The following is a 20,452-nucleotide window of genomic DNA, read 5'->3' as shown; positions in this document are numbered from 1 at the left end:
GAAATAATCTTATGGTTGGGGGTCACCACCACATGAGGAGCTGTGTGAAAGGGTCGCGCATGAGGAAGGTGGAGAACCGCTGGGCTAGAAGGAATCATCAAGTTCTCAATGGCCTTCTCTGGTTGTTGGGGGTTAGGTTTAGGAGTGCTTTATATTTTCTGCTGTATTTTTAAATTCCACAAAATTATCTGAAATGAGTTACAAAAGTAATGTCACCAAAGCAAGCATGGCATATCACATGTAAGTAAGTTTATGTCTCCAATGCAATTAATTTGCTCTGAAAGTTAGTGAACACAGAAGAGGTGTTCACAACTACTCACCGAATCCCCTGTCTTGGCCGAGACAAAGTGGCTGGTAAGACCATTTTCCTGGCAAAACCTCGCATGTTTTTCAGCTTTTACAGTTCGCATGTGCTCCAAATCAACTAGAAAGGAGGGAAAGAGAAAACAAAATTCAATGTTGTGCAGTATATTCTGGTGTTGGGATGCTGAAGTTCGATTTGCCTTTTCTATTTTTTTAATGCTGTGTCCAAGCTTGGAAACTAACTGTATAACACTGGTCAATTAATTTCTCCTCTTTGCTCCCAAGTTTCCACATGTAAAACCTCAGAGGAATCAATGTACAACCTTACTTAGAATCCTTTGAGAGCTACCCCGTGTGAGGTGCTCAGCACAATGACTGGCACGTGCTCAAGTGCTCATAAACTCAATGCCCACTTTCCTATCTACACAGCTTGGGCCATACACATGATGCTCGAGAACGCCTCCTGAACACAGCACATTCATACCCTGCACTCATCAGAGGGAAGGTGGCTAAGTATGGTTGAACAATTGCCAACAGGAATGTCATAGTTCCGATATATTCTGAACATTGCACCACATACTCTTACCAATGTAATTAGTCATGGTTTAGTTACACAAAGCTATAGTTCAGTTGTTTCCAGTTCTACAGTATCCTTTTTTGAGACCACTGAACAAGAGTCGATGTTCTTGAAATGCTGTAGATGCTTTAAAGCAAAACACAGTAGTCAAGTGTAAGGCTGGTTTTATGTGACACTGCCTATGGTTTCCAATGTGGCCCTTTATTGAATGGCTTCTCTTTTCACAACACTACAGACCCTGTAAGTGTGCTGACTCAATGCCGTGAAATTACGAGGCAAATATATTCACAGGGTTTGAGGACAACAGGTCCTTTGAGTCAATATGGGAAGAAAAAAAACCTTAAACCGATTTCCTGAGGGAGGGACCCAACTGACCTGTAAAAACTTGCAAAGTTGAAAATCTAGTAAGTCTGCATAATAGTGGCAATTGATTCTCAACTTAAAAATGCTTTCAGATAACATAAAAGGCTTTATTTGAAATTATATTGCAGGTCTTTCATTTGCAGGTTCTGGGAGGTTTTTGATCTAGTGGGCAATTCCTGAGCGAACCCCATTTATATTGCCTACCTTGGCTATGCAGGCATTGTTGTGTTGTGTTGTGTTTGTGTTTTCTGTTCTCGCCCCATGCTGCTGGTCCTGAGACCTTAATTCCGAAACAGTCCAGAAAACATCCAGGTAGCACAGGTATCAAAATGCAAAGTCTCCCCTTCTCTCCCCCCCACCCCACCAAAAGAAACAAAGGGCCCAAATCCGACCCCATTAGTGCTGACATTTATACACCTACATTATCATAATTTTGAAGCTAAAACAGTTCCTTAATTCAACAAGAGTTAAGAATAGCCCATGTCACATGGATAAATTCTCATCAAAATAAACGTGCTGTATGAGATGCTCTCTATCCTTGTACTGTTGGTTCTTTCTCCTTTTTATCCTTTTCTTCCCCTTCAACTCCCCACCTCCCAAAGAAATATATCTGGAGCTTTGAGAGATTTAATACCCAAGTACAGGGTGGTTTCCGAACAAAGAGAATCATACAGTCACTAGTACCACCACTGGCCATTCAAAGAGAAGTCCCTTATTCAAACAGCATTACTTGAACACCGGCTGTAAGCGAGGGAAGTGTGGTGGGCAGTTTAAACAGTGATGGAAAGGGTATAATCTAGGCCCCTGTGAACACGAACAAGTCAAAGTAACAACAACGTGAAATATTAGGTCACTTCAGGGGCAGTCACTTTTTATCACCAAAGGATAAAAGGGTGACATGGTTGTACAACTCAAAGGATGAAATCAATGACACTACATGGAACATGTAGAAACTTGAATTGTATGCTTTGCTGTATATTCTCAACAACAAAACAATTTCTTTCGAAGAATTAAAAATGACTCTGATGCCCAACTGTACACAGTTGGACATCCCCTTACAGGTAGGTTACAAGGATCTAGCCAGTCAGGGTGCAGTATAGCACCAATGAAACATACAACTTTCCCCTAGTTCTTTAATGCTTCCTCCCCCACACTATCATGACCCCAGTTCTACTTTACAAATCCGGCTAGACCAGAGCATGTACACGGGTACAGATAGGAGCTCGCAACACAGGGAATCCAGGATAGATAAACCCCTTAGGACCAAACCTGAGAATAGCAATACCAGGAAGGGAAGGTGAAGATGCAGGGAGAAAGAGGCAACCAATCACAATGATCTACATATACCCCCCTTCCCAGGAGGACGGACAACAGAAAAGTGGGTGAAGGTTGATATCGGTCAGTGTAAGATGTGAAAAATAATAATTTATTAATTATCAAGTGTTCATGAGGGAGAGAAGGTGGGCGGGGAGGGAAGAAAATGAGGAGCTGTTACCAAGGGCTCAGGTAGAAAGAAATGTTTTGAGAATGATGATGGCAGCTTATGTACAAATGTGGTTGACACAATGGATAGATGGATGGATTGTGATAAGAGGTGCAAGAGCCCCCAATAAAATGATTAATAAATAAGTGGCAAATAGACCTTCACATCATTTCATTACTAAGTTTTCATTTGTTATATTAGAATTCTGTAGGCAGCATCTAAGCAGGCTCAGTTAAATAAGAGTACTTTACTCTTAAAAACCCAGATATAAACTCTTAAGACAAACTTATGGTGAGATGCCAGGAAAATAAATCTTTTCATATATGGGATAATTCCCTTATGCTGTAATCATTTAATCTCCTTTTTGTCCTTTAGTTAACTACTCATCTTCTTTATATGTCTTAAATTCTATTTGTTCATGTCTAAGCAAAAAGGACAAGGGCAATAATGTTATGTGCATGTAATTTTTTTTAGCCTAAACCATACTATACCTTATTTAAACATAATTTAGCAATTGCACTGGAAAGTGAATTTAACAGTCATTGATTAAGTTATCCGCTCAAAGAGTACTTGTGTGTCTAATATGCCCATCAGTTTGTCCTACTGTGATGGCACATGCCGCTGTGGTGCTAGAAGTCATACTACCAGTCTTTCAAATACCAGCAGGGGCACCCACGGTGAATTGACTTCAGAGGGGCTTCTAGACCAGAAACAAGCTTGGAAGAAGAATTCACCTGGCCACTTTAGAGACGTTAGCCAATGAAAATCATATGACTGCTAGCGGAGCACTGTCAGTCACACTGCTGGAAGATGAGCCACAGAGGATGGGAGGGACTCAAAAGAAGACTGGAGAAGAGAGGCGCTTCCAACGCCAGTAGATCTTAAAGATGCGGTGGCAGCCAAGGTTCCGAGAGGTTCCTGATGGGGCTCAAAATGAGGAGAAACCGTTGAAAACATCCCTTATCACTCAGAACAGGGTATATATGAAGCATGACTCCAGGGAAATTGAAGTCCTCAAAAATGAAATGGAATGAGTGAATGTCAGTATTATGGATGTTAATGGGCTGAAATGGACTGATATTGGCCATTTTGAACCAGACATGGTTTACCATGCTAGGCATAACAAAATCAAAAGGAAGGGTGTCACATTCACCATCAAAAAGAACATTTCAAGATCTATCTTGAAATGCAATGCTATCTGTGATAGAATAATATCTATATGCATATAAGAGAATCCAGTTAGCATTATTCAAATATATGCACCAACAAGCCAGTGATGAAATTAAAGAATTCTACCAACTTCCTTAGTCTGAAATTGATCAGATATGAAATTATCATATTTGATCTCTAAAGATAATTATTGATGATTGAAAAATGTGTACAAGGAAAAGGAAACGTAGCTTTAAAAAGCATGGCCTTGGTGACAAAGCTGGAGATTGCATACGAGTATTTTGCAAGACAAGTCCCTGAAAAAGAACATCCCGCTCGATAAAGTAGAAGGGCAGAGATGAAATGGACTGACACAGTGGCTACAGCAATGGGCTCAACATGACAACTGGGCAGATGGATGACAGAGGACCGAGAAGTGTTTCTTTATGTTGTACCTAGGGTTGCTTTAAGTCGAAAGAAATGTTATGGTACCTAACCACAATAATCAATTATTAGCTTAAGGTCTTTGGTCCAACACTCCACCGACCCCCATTCCCCCAAAATCTCACTGCCAAATGGATTCTGAGTCATAGTGACCCTACATCTCAAGTCACTCTAAATCTCAATGCTTTATGTATGAAATTAAAATAATGCTTTTCCAAGATTCCTAAAAGTTCCCAAGGTATTGAGTACATTCTAAAACAGATTTTAGGTTGTTTCAGATGTGTCCTAAACTGGTTTCTCTGCTTCTGTTCTTGTCCAACATCCTTCCTGCTAAAGCCACCAGGGATCACACTATACCATTAATTACAACCTCCAGTTCCTTTCAGACTGCTAGGCTATCTTACAGTTGTACTTCACTTAACATCTGTGATACACTCTGTGAGAGGATAGTACATGATTTGGTCATGCAAAGTGAATACCATATCGTTGTGTGGTCCTGTTTTCTCTTTAAGTACCTTGAACAAATTACATGCTGTAGCCGTGATGGGTGACATGCTACCCTGAGGGGGATTTAAGTTATGAATTGAGTTTACGAATTTATGTTATAAATTGAGCTATCAGCAGGTCCTCCACATCTGCTCTAGGTCCTTCTCATATTTTATCAGCATTATTATTCAGTGGAGTCAGTCTTTAGTTTAACAACTTGGCAAAGTTTCCGTTTTGGAGAACCTGCATGATTGTCCACTGTGATATCCTTGTCCTCAGCAATGGCATTTACTCTTTCACCTGGGTACCATTTAAAAACTTTACTACACTTCCAGGTTGATATTTTCCTTTGCCTCCTGATGCTTTTCTCACAAGCATGGGTTTAACTGCACATGGGAGCCGTGATGCGCTTCATGATTTATATATATAGATTGTTGTTGTTGTTTGGGGGGTTTTTGTCCTTCCCCTCCCCCCCTAAATCGTTGTTTATTGGCAGTGAGCTGGAAAGGGTGATAGACAACACCGCACACCACTGTCACAAGGGCAGCGAGAATGAGAGGAAAGAGTGGCCTGGAGCCCAGGTGGTGTCCTCCCATCAAGAGGTGGGCATGGGAGGGGATGGGGGGCCTGGAGCGTTGAGGGGGCAGCCTCCACCACCTCCATTTCATAGGCATGGTTAGAGACGACGAGGGACCTGCTGGCTGCAGCCCCAGACTGACTGCTTGGAGTGTACGTTCCTTGTCAGGCGAGGCTGTTGGCCAGGCTCGCTTGATGGACTCCTCCTAGGGCACCTTCAAGCTCGCCTTCTTGGCACCCCAGGTCTTCAGGGCAGATGCCTGCAGGGCTCTCTCATAGGAGGTCAGGGCCCATGGTTTTAGCAGGGGATCCTTTTTGATGGCGTTGAGGTTGATGGACGCCTCCTCCTCACTCTGGCTTCCAGACAGGAAGGTGACCCTGATAACAGCAGGGGGCACACTGCACGCAGTGAGGTGACAATTGTCATTGGCAATTTCTTTGTGTGAAAATTTCTGTGTGCAGGCATGGCCGGGGTGACCATATTGGGCTTCAGCAAGGTGCCTTCCAGGTAGACGTGGTGGTCACTCAGGTAGGTGTTGAAGGCCATTAAGACTCAGTCTTGAAAAGGCTGAGAAGTCTCATGACCTCTGTGTCAGTGTTTGCTGATTTCTTCTGCAGCTTTACGTTTTGAACAGACTGTTAAGAACAAGGACAAGAAAGTATGCAAGGTCTGGGAAAACAGGTTGTTTAATTTTCTCAAGTATGTCTGGCTTGGCAGAAGATAGAGTTGCTATGTGTATCAAATATGCTTGCTTAACAATGAGATAATTAACCCTGGGTTGTTTCTGCATGGATAAAAGAAGTATGTAGAATAAACTCGGGGCTTCAGTATTCCCTGTTGCCCTCCCAGTACTTTCTGACTCTCTTTTTTTCCCTTAATCCTCACTCCCCCTTTCAGGACTGTTTGACTTGTCGGCTGGCTCCAACACTCAGGGCCTGTAGATGGCAGCCAGCACCTTCTCAATGACATACTGGCAGCGCTTCAGGCCATGGTCGCCATTGGGGAGGATCTCGGGCTCCACAATGTGGAATTCTGCTAGCAGATGCTGGCATAACAGGCCAGCACATTGGCATTTTCCATGATGGCGAGGGCTGAAGGGATATGTTCACCGATCTTCAGCACATAGTGCCACTTGACAAAGTCAGCGCCATCTTTCTTGTACTGAGCACAGCGCCCAGACAGCCCATCCAGCCCTTGGGTGGTGGTCTCGCTGTTTGTTCCTGCCAGGGCACCACACCCTTATTGACCTTGATGCCCATGATCCCGCCCTTGGATTTGAAAACTTGGGGGAAGGAGCGCCCATCTGGTAGAGACTCTCATGGAAGAGGAGGATGCCCCCAATGCAGGGGTTCACCCAATCGTCAGTGGTCGGCAACAGCTGCGGTAGAAGCAGCGATTCTCTTCGGTGTTCTCAGTCCGGATGGACTGCAGCCACTTGGCAATGCTTCTGGTGGACTCATCTGCAGCCAGGATGGCCTTGACCGGAGCCACAATGTGATGGGCAATGTCCGACTGCTCCTTCTTCTGCTCTGGGGTGAGCGCTGGATATGGGTAGGGCATGGTGGCAAGTCCCTTTCATAACTCTTGCTGGGTGTTGCCCAGCTGAGGGCGGGGCTGTCCACTGTACTGGTGTATGAGCTATAGGAAAAGGCCAGGTGGGTCATGTACAAGTTGGACCCTTCTGGCTTGCGACTTGCCATGGGGTTACTTTGCCTTCCTGGAGGCTGAAGGAGCGGCAGCCCGGTGTGATCAGCAGTGAGGAAGTGCCTGTTGTTATTGTCGAGTGCCTGTTTTTGTTCAATGCAATTGAGTCAGTTCCTACAATATTTACTTTGGCTTCTCAAGCTACCTGTTGAAATTTTCTGCCCAGCTCTTTGACTTCATCCTTTCTTCTTCTACTTGCCTTAACTATTCTAATATTAACAGCAAGTTTCAGTCTCTTCTGGCATCCACTTAGATCCTTTCCTGTCTTTTGAATGATCTTTTGCTTTCCTTACAAATGATGCTCTTGATGTCCTCCCACAGCTCATCAGGTCTGTTATTAGTGTTCAATGCAGCAAATCCACTCTTGAGATTTTCTCAGAATTCTGTTGCGACAGGCTTTAAATCATATTTCGGTTCTCGTGGACTTGTTTTAATTTTCTTCAGCTTCATCCTCAACTTATATATGAATAATTGATGGTCTGTTCCAGTCAGCCCTTGGCCTGATTTTAGCTACCAGCACTGAGCTTCTCTGTGGTGTCTTTGCACAGATGCAGTCTATTTGATTTTCGCATATTCCACCTGGAAAAGTGCGTGTCTGTATAGTCACCATTTGTGTTGTTGAAAAGGGTATTTGCTATGAACAAGTCATTGGTCTTGCAAAATTCTATCATGTGATCTCAAGCTTCATTTCTATCACCAAGACCATATTTTCCAACTCCTGTTCCTTCCTCTGTTTCCAACATTTGCATTACAATCACCAGTAATTATCAATGCATCTTGATTGCATGTTTGAACAATTACCAACTGAAGTCATCAGTAGAATTCCTTAATTTCTTCATCACTAACTTTTTTGGTTGGTACATAAATCTGAGTAATCATTGTATTGATCGGAATTCCTTGAAGGCAGATAGATATAATCCTATCACAGACAGCGTAATACTGCATCATTGATTTTTCAACATCCTTTGTGACAATAAATGTATGACAGTCCTCTTGATTGTGTTAAGCCCAGCATAGTAAATAATATGATTTTCTGGTTTAAAATGGCCAATACCAGTCCCTTTCAGCTCACAACACCTAGGATATTGATCTTTATGGGTTCCATTTGATTTTTTAAGACTTCCAAGAGTCTAGATTCATATGTCATACAAGTTTTAATTATTAGAATTTTGTAGCTGTTACTTCTCATTTTGAGTTATGCACTATCAGCAAGTGAACATCCAGAAGGCTTTACTCCATTCATATCACCATAGTCAAAAAATGCTACATTCAGAAAGCTGCTCCTCAGAGGAGTGACATGTTGAGTATCTTCAGACCCAAGGGGCCCGTTCTCACAAACTGTCTCCATCAATGTTCTGCTTTCATTCATTTGGTCTTCAGTATCTGACAATGTTTCTAAGTTATGTATGAGGTTTTCAGCAGCTACTTCCCCCAAAGCTACTTCCTTCTCCATTGTCTATTGTTAATCTGGAAGCTCCGCTAAAACCTGTGGCATAGCTTCCAGTATCACACAACACACAAGCCTCCTAAGTATGACAAACTGACAGACAAGTGGTGGACTCTCTGCCTTAGTATTTAATTATATAAAGTCTCTACAAAGTACTTGCAGCTGTACATACAAGTTGTGAAATTACATGTTACAGATGATGTTTGATGATTACTCCAAACATGACAAGGAAAAAACCCTCGATAATTTATTAAATTTGGATTGTATTTCCTTAAAACTATGTATTTTGACATCTAACACAAACACACACATACTATTGCTAATAAGTCAAATATGTAACAACTTCTCTTTAGAAATCCTGTTTGTTTGCTGCCATTCAAGTCACTTTACTCAGCATATACTAGCAATCCTAAAGAGAAAAGCCATTCAAGATAAAGATGTGACTAACAGACAAATGAGATCTAGTCAATGTTACAATCAGGTTTTCCTGATGAAGCATTTTAAATTAAATTTCTTAAGATTTAAAATACATTCAAATTGCACCTTTTATATTAGCCTATTTGAGACTACAATATTTGCATTTTACTAAATGTCTCTTTCAAATTACAGCAAGAAAATATTCCATAATGAATATGGTTGTTTTCATTCAAGCCAGGGGTTATTTCATGCTTAATTGAAGAAAGTATTATATAATATTAATTAATCACATTATTAATGTCACTTCTTGTCAATGGAAAGAAACATTAAAAGTATAAACTGTTTGTGCTCCTCAACCCACATATGATGCCAGGGGCATAATATTCTAAGTGAAATGGTTGTGAAAAATGTCACAATCCAACTTAAAGAAGCAAAAGCAAAATATAAACATAGCACTCGAACAGATTTCCACAGTAATTTTTAGGTTATCAAGGAAACATCTAGAGTGTTGATCTGGTTATACTCAATTCAAACAAACTCCTTGTCACATTAACTACCTCCAGGAAGTTACTCCAAACACAAAATAAACTGTTTATGCCCCTACTCAGAGAGATAACATGACAGATTGTTATTAATGGAAGACAGATGAAATACATTAATTTGATTGTGAGCATGTGTTTAATTTTTCCCTGCCTTGTCTACACTCTAATGTTGTACTTCTATGATGACATAGTAAATCAGGCTGTATTAAAAGAATGGTGATGTAAGAAAATTAAAAACTGCCATACCTTGACTTTGACTTTAGATTCTTAAACTGAAGTTCTAACAAAATATTACAATCCCTGAAAAATCACTGGGTTACAAACAGACAACCACATCACTGAGAAACTACTTTAATTTCTAGCACAAATTTCCAAACCTCACTGCAGTTTTACTTTTACCCGTTTTACTAGATTTGTTTTCCTTTGTGAAATGTCACTCCTTTCCTTTCCACATTTTCTATGGAATTTTAAGTGTTTACCTTAATCAGTTTGTAAAAGCACTTCTTAGGTGGTTTTATTGGCATGTAACTCACATATCATACAATAGTTCAATCATACTAGGAAGAGCTGTGAAATCATCACGACAATCAATTTCAAAACATGTTCTCCTTTCTCATACTCAATGCTGTTAAGTGCCCATTTCCCCTAACACCCCTTGGTCCATGTACAGGTTCACCATGAGCAAAGTGAAATGTTAATGGAATTCCCTGTCTTCTCAAGGTTATCCATAGTTTACTATGGTCCAAACAAGGGAATGCTTTTGCATACTCAATAAAACACCGTAAGCATCTTTCTGTTATTCTCTGCTTTCAACCAAGATGCATCTGACATATTGTGAGAGTTTTTGTTTTCTTTATATTCAGGTGTAATTCATACTTAAGCTTATAGTCTTTGGTCTATCTATAACAGTATGTGCACTTCATGTCCTCTTCTGTTTCAGCAAGCTAGGTTGATTTAGCCTCATATCCTAGTTTGTTACTGAGTCTTCCTCCAATCCTAGTTCTTCATCATACAGACCAACTTATTAGATTATTTGTTCAGCATACAAATTGAGTAGGTATGGTCAATGAATATAAACCTGCAGCATCCCCATGATCAAATGCCTCTTGGTTTGAGTACAGGTTCTGCGTGAGCACAGTTAAGAGCTTCAGAGCTCTCTTTCACAGTATTGTCCACAATTTGGGAAGAGTACAAATTGAATGCCTTCACATAGTCAAACGATTGCAGCAGTGCATATGCTACTTAAGCTAGGTCTATGTTTTGGTTTTCATACAGCTAAAACCAAAACACACATACACACAAATATATAATGTAATCCACTCACTAAACCTTTTATGAATAAAGAAAAAAACATTGGTATGTTATCTTGGCTTCTCTAGAGAAGTAACCAATGATGCTTAGATATATACATATTAAGAAATTTTTATCAAGAAAATGACTTACACAGTTGCAGAACCAGACAAGCCTAACTAAGGACAATTTCTAAGTCTGTGGATCATATGTAAATTGGAGACTTCTTCTGACTGGGGTAACAGTTGGGGCTGACAAATCCATTATCAAGAAGGACCGTACACTCAGGGAGACAAAGGCTGGCTGTTGCAAAAGCAAATGAATTCAAGATGGGCAGGTCAGACGGCAGGTTGCTGACAACTCCAAGGATCAGCAGGCAATATGACAGGTCGCTGGCTCAAGTTCGAAGAACTGGAATTTGAAAAACTAAATGCATGCTCCAGACCTAGCTAAAAGCAAGCAAGCTTGTCCACAGCATCCACTTATATTGGAAGCAGGCCACACCACCAAGGAAATGGCCTCTCAATTGATTGCATCAGAGCAGTGATCTGATGAATAGCACTATATTTCCCCCTAACCTTCTTAAAACTGATGGGTTGCTCATAGTAGATCCCATCATGGAGGTAATTATACTGTTAAGTCACTTCATGGGGGATCAGCAGATCTTCCTGCCAAACCAATGAAAATCCTGGACCAGCATGTAGATACAAAACCTTAGGCTCTTAAATGCAAAATATTAATTGTATCTAAAATAATACTTGCTGTATTTATATAAGGCTGAATATATTGCACAAACACATGTTGAGCAAAAGAAGAAACAAAGGGACAGGTATATTATTAATTGCATACATTTAAAGTATGCAAAAATGGCAAAATTATTTAGTAGAGCATCCACAAGTGAGAAAATTAAAAAACAAAAATTATCTAGGATAAAAATTACCTCTGAATCCCAAGAGGGGATTGATAGAGGAACCTAATAAGTGTGCCTCTAATGTGCTGGCAATACTTTATTTCCTGACCTGGGAATATTTCTTCTTGGAGCTATAGTTACATTTTATGCATTCTTCTGTATATGTATCGATATTAAAATTTTATATTAAAATTGTAGTGATAACATATCATTTGTATCTCAAATTCTCATTTTTCTTATAACCTTAAGGAGAGGTAACTTGCAAAAATATTCGTGGTTTTCATATTTTACCCCAAGGACTTCTACTAAACATTAAATCCTATTCGTTTGCCCTACCAATATATGTCACACGGCTTGTGGATTTCTCTTCACTTATTTACTTTCTCACTCGGCCAAAATCTCATTTATTAATTACTTGGCTGCTAGCAATTTTCCAACATTTTCATAAATTCTCAATATCCTACAAGATTTGCCTACTAACTTTTCAGTGTGCTTATATTTATATTGTATAGATATACAAATCCACAGACCAATCTATAAGGATTCCCAGGGGATACTATAAATGCTTTAAAATGTAAACCCTCTCTGGAGAGTCTACCTGTTACAGGTTACTGTGAGATAAGTCCCTAGAAAAGGGCATCATGCTGGTAACGTAGCGAGTCGGCATTCAAAGGAAGACCCTCAACGAGATGGACTGAGAGAGTAGCTGCAAAAGTAGTCTCAAACATCAATAGCATTGCTGAGGCAATGTTGTGGTCTCTTGAACACAGGGTCCCTGTGAGCCAGAACTGACTCGACACTATATTAACAACAGCAACAACTCTGTAGTCACCAGAACGCCATCAGCAGCAGCCAGTGTCAACGGGCATGGAGGAGCTGATGAAAATTTCATATAATTTCCTCAGCTTGTCATCATTAACTAGATTACCAAGATTTTCTCTGGTGCTAAACAATGTAATTTCAGCTTAAAGTGAAATAATGACTCTAAATGAGGGCATAACATCATCCAGAAAGCAAATCTTTCAACAACTGTGACCATCTACAACCTTTGTTGTATTTGATACGTGCACATATCGATCATGAACTGGTCTCTCTTGATAAGAAGTAACATGTGGCCTCTCCAGAGGGGATCTACATTTGAAAGTATTTATTATGGTCCCTTTGGAATTTCTTATAAGTTGGTCTGTGGATCTGTATGTTATTGTTCAATATAAATGTAAGCATAGTGAAAAATTACTAGGCAAATCTTGTAGCAAGTCCAATCTATGAAAATAATGGAAAATTGCTAGCAGTCAAGAAACTAACAAATAGATTATAGTCATGTATCTATACATATCGACAATTACTAGCTTTTGCCCGCATGCCAGCGGTCTAAAAGAACTAGGAACATTAATAAACTGCCTTTCAGTATTTAAATTGTATAATGGGGATGTTTCATACTGTCACAATACTATACTGAGTCTCTATAAAATGTAAATATACGTAATAGAGCCCATGTTCACTTTTATAAGAACACTTCAAAAAGTTTGTGGAAAATATCCCTCATCTTTTCATTCCATTTCTCCATAAGCTTTTTAAAGCCTTTTCATATCTTTCACAGAGTTCCATAAAAAAAAAAAAAAGAAGTGTGTTTGTCTTGTCGAAATACTAGTTATACCCTGGAATCGTGCAAAATGCAGAAACCATAGTAAGAAATACTTCAACTGGTCATTTCGATTATTGCCACTTAATGTTTCTTTATGTGAGTCTATTGGAGACTAGACCTAGCTTTGTCACACCTCATGTTCATCCATGTCATCCCAAGTAGTGTGATTCATTCATTCTCTTTACCATATAATACTTCTTTGTATGAATATACAATTTATACATAATTTCTAATGTAGACAGACATTAGAATTCTGTTCAACTACTAGATTTCACCAACGTTAAGGCTGAGAATATTTTTAGCATATTACCTGACACACAGGTGCAGAAGTAAATCCTCTCTGGAATGTCAACTAATGTACATGTCTTCTATGCCCTTAGTGATTATACGTCCACCTGGTCTATCAGTTACTGAAAAAAAGTGTTGACATCTCAGCTGCAAAAGTAGATTTGCCTGTTTATCCTTTCTGTTCTATTAGGTGTTGTTTGTTATTTTTGTATTGTAAATTTGGTTGGGGGATAACATAATCAGCACACCAATTTTGCATTCACTAGTCCAAAGCAATAACCAAACCCTCCAGTAGCCCACTCCCAGCTCTGTTCTTTTAGTGTTTGCTTCGTGTATTTTGAAATTATGTTGTTAGGGGTTCTGTACTATTAAAATTGTTAGTGCATGTTTTGTCTAACCTTTGTGTCATTATGTAATAGTGTCCTTTATCCCTCATAAATTCTTCATTTGGGGTATTAATATAGATACAGTAACTTTCTTTTGATTAGTGTTTCCATAGCATAACCTGCCTGTATACACCTCATATTTAAAGCAGGCTGCTTCTTTTTTTTTAAAAAAATCATTTTATTGGGGGCTCTTCAGCTCTTACCAGAATCCATAAATACATCCATTGTTTCAAGCACCTCTTTGTACATGTTGCCATCATCGTTTTCAAAATGTTTTCTTTCTACTTGAGCCCTTGGTGTCAGCTCTTTCTCCCACTCCCGCTTGCACCCTCCCACCCTCATGAACCCTTGATAAATTATAATTATTATTATTTTCATATCTTACATTGTCTGCTGTCTCTTCACCCACTTTTCTGTTTTTCTGCTTTTCTATCTACTCTGGAAGTTTCTTAGGTGGTCTGTTTCGACCAGGCATTGGCCCTCTTTTCCTGTACAGGACCAGATAGCTTACATCTTATATATACTCTGTGGCTCTCTCATTCTTTGGAGCAACTATTCAACTCTGGTACTGCAGCTAAAAGGTAGCCAAGGGCAAGACATACACTCTGCAGAGTATGGCTCTGCTCCAACAAAACTACTGGTGGACATAAAACTTAAATAGCACCGAAGTTTTGGGTCTCCTGAAATATTATCACACTTTTGATTTTTCCAACCATTTAAAACTGGAACTACCATTCTTTGATGGTATCCAAAAAAAAAAAAAACAGGTCATGGGCCAGAGTTTGCCATCTCTTGCTCTGTTATTACTAAAAGTCACTCTTCCACTTTAAGACCTTTCATAGCTTTCCATGATTTTGTTGTTGAGTGTTATCAAGTCAGTTCTGACTCATAGTCAATTCATGTACCACAAAGCATAGCACTGCTATCACCTTTATAATAAAATCCAGACTCCTGAAATTCTTTTTCACACATTTTGTTTCTGTCTGTCCTTTGCCCGTCCCTTGCACCCTAAGCTCCAGCGGAGACAAAATGCAAATCCCTTTTGGTTCCAAACTGACTTCATTCATTCATTTACTTCTGCCTGCCTTGCCCTTTCTCATCCTTCTCTGCACAGCAAACTGCTAAGACTGTGTTTACGTGTTGTTTCTGCTGGCACGTCATCTCTCACTACATTGTCCCGCTAAATCCCCTGGGAGCCAAGTACATGGCTCCAAGACACTGCTGCATTGTACTTCCTAGCACTGTGTCTAGGATATAAAAAGTACTAAATGAAGAAAAGTTTTAAAAACAAGAACAGTGTGCAGGTGTCCACAATAGGTGAGAATAAAGTGAAATTATACCTGTAGTTATGGACTGATGATCCTCAACATGCACATTATCCAAACTAATTTTGGATAAATAAAAACTGAAAGTCACTTTCTCAAGTATAAAATGTCCTTTAGACTTTAATATTAAACTGTAATGTAACAAACTTTCAGAAGAGGGTGCTAACCTAATATGTACATAAACTAAGAAACAAATAAGACAATTACCAAAAACTGCTGTTTCTTTTTAAAAAGGGATCTATAGAAACTTCCTGACAAAATTTATTTTGTCAAAGTACAAACTACTGCTTTGGATCTTTGGTGTTCAAAAAGAGAAGAGATCAAAAAAAAAGAGAAAGCATCCTAAGTACAAACATAGAAAAACCTCAACTCCACTGACAAAGAATTCTGTTCATCATCTCAATATATTAACATATCAAATTATAACTGCACCAAGATAAGTAGCAGTGGTGGGAAGAAGTTGAAATGAGGAAGGAAAGAAAATTATAGCAACCAACTTTGGCATACAGTTTTAAACTGAAAAATAACTTTTTAGAGAAGCAAAAATAGACATTCAGTTGATAAAACTGTTAACACTAGCCTATTTTTTGCTTCTTTCATTTTTGTTAAGATTCAGTTGACCACTGTATTTTTCAACTAGTTGAAAATTATAGAAACTTCTACAATAGAATCTGAAGTCACTCCTGAAGTTTTCAAAAGTTCCACATTTAAGCCTTCACTTTGATAGAAGAACTTTTTAGTAGAATATTCCTGTCTTTGCATGAGAATTTAAACTCACATTTGAGGAGCAAATAACTTGTAGTAAATGGTCAACCAAAATTTTTCTAGCTTGGGAGGAAATAGATACATATAGCCAAAAATTCCAATCTATGAATATCTGGCTAAAATTAGCACTCTTTCTTCTTTTAGAGTATGTTACTAAATTACATCCTGCAACATTCCAATACATTATAATAGAACACAGGGTGGTTCTAGCTTAGAATTCAACCTCAAAAGCCTATCTCAGGGGTCCAATATGCTTGCAAAGGTACAGCAAGAAAAATATGAGACTACATCCAGAAGAAGCACAGAAAGCTGTCAGTCTGTGTGACATAAAGTTCAAAAAACTTGAAAACTACAATTCTAAAGCTAGATACAAGTACTGTTTTTATGGCTCATTTAATGAATCATTTGGTTCTAAATGAGTCTGTCATAAAATAAACTCCTTTTCCTGACTATCAAAAACATAAAAACCTTGTAATCAGAATACCTGGGAAGCTTCCTTCCGATTACATGCTAGAAACACAATTAGTATTTCTGTATCAAATTCTTCAATTTCTTAATAAATACTCTAGTCTTGGGGGAGCAATGAGACACAAACTGGAGTTTGATTCCATTCTTCATTCAAGTAAAGAAAAGAGTTGGAATACAGTACGAAAATTTAGAATTTGTAACAGGAATTTTCTATTCCACATTGACAGCTGATCATTTCCTTTTCTCAATTTGACTAAAATCTACTATTCATTTAAGCTGACTCCAGTTTCATTTTTATCCTTTTGGATACATTGTACACACTTCTCTGTCAATTTGTCCCACTGTGGTAGCCTGCTTGTTCTGATGCTGAAAGTTATGCCATTGGCATTTCAAAAACCAGCTGGATTCCCCATATTGAAAATCCAAGCCACAACTTTCAATATGGAAGGAATCTCTGGAATAGCATGGAGGCCTGCTGGCAAGGGGGTTCCATCAGGATTACAATAATCTATGTTTGACAGTTAAGGCTGTTCCCGACCTTTGCCTGTGGCTAGAGGAGCTCTGCCAGCAGCAGAATTTGACTAGCTACTCTGCAGATGGGTTTAGGGCTCCCGCTGTCCTCCACAGCCTTCCACAAACTGGGTGTTCACATTTTGAGCGCAGATACTTTTCCTTCATCATATTTTAATTTTGTTAGTGTCATCTTTGGATCACACGAGCTGGTGTGCTTCATCCATGTGGTCTTTATTGACTCTTCACTTAGATGGCTGCTCGTTTAAGTACAAGCCTTTAAGGACCCAGACACTACTCCGTCAATCTTGTGAGCCTTTCTATCCAACATAATGTAAGTGTCCTAATCAGGGTGTTGTTCCTGCTCCTACAGTCCCACCTATTACTGTGATGAACTGATCTGCCACCAACCATGAATTTGGGACAGTTTGTTTTGTGTTACATGCCTTCCTTAGGGAATGAATCAGTCCTTGGATGTCATTTTGAACTACCTTGTGCTAATGTCCTCCCTCATCTGGATGATGTGTCTGTGTCTTTGTGTTGCCTCTGTCTCTTCTGAGGCTTAAAATATTCTCCTTAAATTAGATTTCAGATGGGGTCTCTTTTGTATCTGAAAAAAACATGGCTCCATCATCAGTACCCACAGAAATAAAAAATCATATGCTATACTACACTGGGCAAATCGGCTGCCAGCGGTCTCTTTACAGGGTTACAAACATCCACAAACATCACCTGGAGGACTATGATGAGCCTAACTCATACCATGGTATCTGCACCTGCGGGATAATTGATATACTTGGATTATGGTGCTGGAAAAGAATACTGACTATAATACGGACTACCAAAAAAGAGAACAAGTCTGTCTTAGAAGTATAGCCAGAGGCTCTTAGAAGGTGGAATAGCAAGACTTCATCTCACCTTCGTGATACAGTGATGATAATGTCAATATTGCAATAAAGAGAGTGACATGATTATTTTGGTTGTCTAATGCATATAAAAGTTATTATTATTCTGTACTGTATAATATTAAGTATGCTTATGATTTACTTGATTAAAAATGGGTGCTGACATCATGGTTTATGTGTATGCTTATGGATACTATATAGAAATAACATTACCTTACATGTATTCTGAAATGCTTTCTAAAGGGAGAAAAAAGGCTGTACTTCTTCTAAGCCTCACTCAATTCCAACTCATCAAACATTATACAGGGTTCCCAAGACTGTAAAGCAGATAACCTGAACTTTCTTGTGGTTATCAGCCAATGCTTACCTAACAGTATCAACTATCTTCCTATGTAATAATTCTGCTGAGTCTGTGGAATAGTCATTATTCTTCACCAATGCCATGATAAAAAAGCATCGATTCTTTTTCAGTCTTCCTTACTCAGTGAACACTGTTATATGCCTAAGAGGCAAGCATATGAGGCAATTGGTAATACCTCTGTTGTTACATGCCCTCAAGTCGATTCCCATCCACAGCAACCTCACACTTGCTCCTATGCTTGAGCCCACGATTACAACCACAGTGTCAAACCAACTCCCAGAGGGCTTCCTCTGTTTTGCTGGCCTTCCACTTTATCAAGCATGATGTCCTTCTCCAGGGAAAGGTCTGTTCTAACAATATGTGCAAAGTATGTACGATGAAGTCTCACCAACCTTGCCGCTAAGAAGCACAAACATCCTTTTTCCAAGACTGATCAAGCTGTACTTGTAGTAGTCTGTAGTACTTTGAATATTTTTCTCCAGCACCAAAATTCAAACACATCAATTCTTCTTCAGTCTTCTTTATTCAATGTCCATCTTTCTAGGCATATGAAGCAACTAAAAATATCCTGGCTTGGGTCAGGCACACCTTAGTCCACAAAGTAACATTCTTCCTTTTAAATTCTCTGAAGAGGTCTATGCAGCAGATCTACTCAATTCAACACATCTATTTCTCTCTTGATTGCTGCTTCCATGAGCATCGACTGTGGATCCAAGCAAGACAAAAATTTTTGACAGCTTCAACCTTTTTTCTGTCATTTTATTGTGCTAGGTGGTTTGTGTGCTGTTGTGATGCTGGAAACTATGTCACTAGTATTTCAAATGCCAGCAGGGTCACCCAAAGTGAACCAATTTCAGCAGAGCTTCCAGACTGAGAACAGACCGTGAAGAAGGACTTCTCTCCCCACTTGGAAGGAAAGAGCTGCTAAAACCTTATGCACAACTTTGACTTATTACCAGATACTGAAGACCTAAAGAAAAGGAGCAGGACACTGTTGGAGATAGTGCTGGAGAATGGGGCCCCTCATGTCCAAGGGCACTCAAATTGTGAATGTAGAAGAGTTGGTTTCTTGAAATGGAGTGGATAATGGTGACTTGAGTTAGATAAAGCCTATGGGAGTGGAGTCCTTGGGATCTTCATTTACTAATGGGGCACAACTCAAGGTAAGAAGAAGCAGCAGTGAAAATCTGCTAATGATCAGAACTTGGAATATACAAAGTATGAATACAGGAAACGTGGAAGTCGTCAAAAATGAAATAAATGCTGAAAGATTATTATCCTAGATGTTAGTGAGCTGAAATGGACTGGTATTGGACATTTTGAACCAGAAAACCGTATGATTTACTATGCCAGAAATAACACAATCAAGAGGAATGGCTTGGCATTCATTGTCAAAAAGGACAATGAAAAATCCAACATAAGTATAATGCTGTCTGTGATAGGATTATATCTATCCACACACACAGAAATCCAATCACTACAACTAGTATTCAAATGTATGCACCACCACAAAAGCTAGTGATGAAGTTGAATTCTACCGACTTCAGTCTGAAGTTGATTAAACATACAAACAAGATGCATTGATAATTATTGAGATGGGAATGCAAAATTGGTAATGAAGAGGAAGGACCAGTAGTTGGCAAAAGGGTCTTGGTGATAGAAATGAAGCTGGAGATTGTATGATATAATTTTACAAAACCAACAACTTGTTCAAAGCAAATTCTTTCAATCACACAAAAGACGACCATATAGATGGACTTCTTCAAATGGAATACACAAAACTCAAATTGGCTACATCTGTGGGGAAGACACAACAAAGCAGGTCAACTGCGGTACAGACCATCAATTTGCTCATACGTAAGCTCAGGATAAAGCTCAAGAATGATAAGACAGGTCCGCGACAGCCAAAATGTGAACCTGAGTTCATCCCACCTGGATTTCAAGATCATCACAAGAAGATATTTGATGCATTGAATACTAATGACAAAAGACCTGAAGAGCTGTTGGAAGACATTAAGACCAACATTCATGAAGAAAGCAAAGGGTCATTTAAAAAAAAACTAGGAAGGAAAGAAATAAAGGATTCAGAGTGCGAAGTAGCACGAAT

At 39.2% G+C, this 20,452-nt stretch overlaps 1 protein-coding gene and 1 pseudogene across 3 annotated transcripts in view; both read right to left on the bottom strand.

Moving 5' to 3' along the window:
- The window catches only part of RAB28 (RAB28, member RAS oncogene family), an 82,655-nt gene that overhangs the window by 12,837 nt on the left and 49,366 nt on the right, over positions 1–20,452 (bottom strand). For all 3 annotated transcript variants that reach the window (XM_075544526.1, XM_075544527.1, XM_075544525.1), the window contains exon 5: positions 321–424. In XM_075544526.1, coding sequence (XP_075400641.1) covers positions 321–424 — 104 coding nt within the window. The remainder of the gene's footprint in view (positions 1–320; positions 425–20,452) is intronic.
- On the bottom strand, positions 5,588–6,942 carry LOC142443107 (fructose-bisphosphate aldolase A pseudogene; annotated as a pseudogene).

Source organism: Tenrec ecaudatus, chromosome 3 (assembly GCF_050624435.1).
Source record: "Tenrec ecaudatus isolate mTenEca1 chromosome 3, mTenEca1.hap1, whole genome shotgun sequence".
NCBI classification, from domain to species: domain Eukaryota; kingdom Metazoa; phylum Chordata; class Mammalia; order Afrosoricida; family Tenrecidae; genus Tenrec; species Tenrec ecaudatus.
Note: the sequence above shows the minus strand (reverse complement) of the source record. Positions and strands in the feature narration are given on the sequence as shown.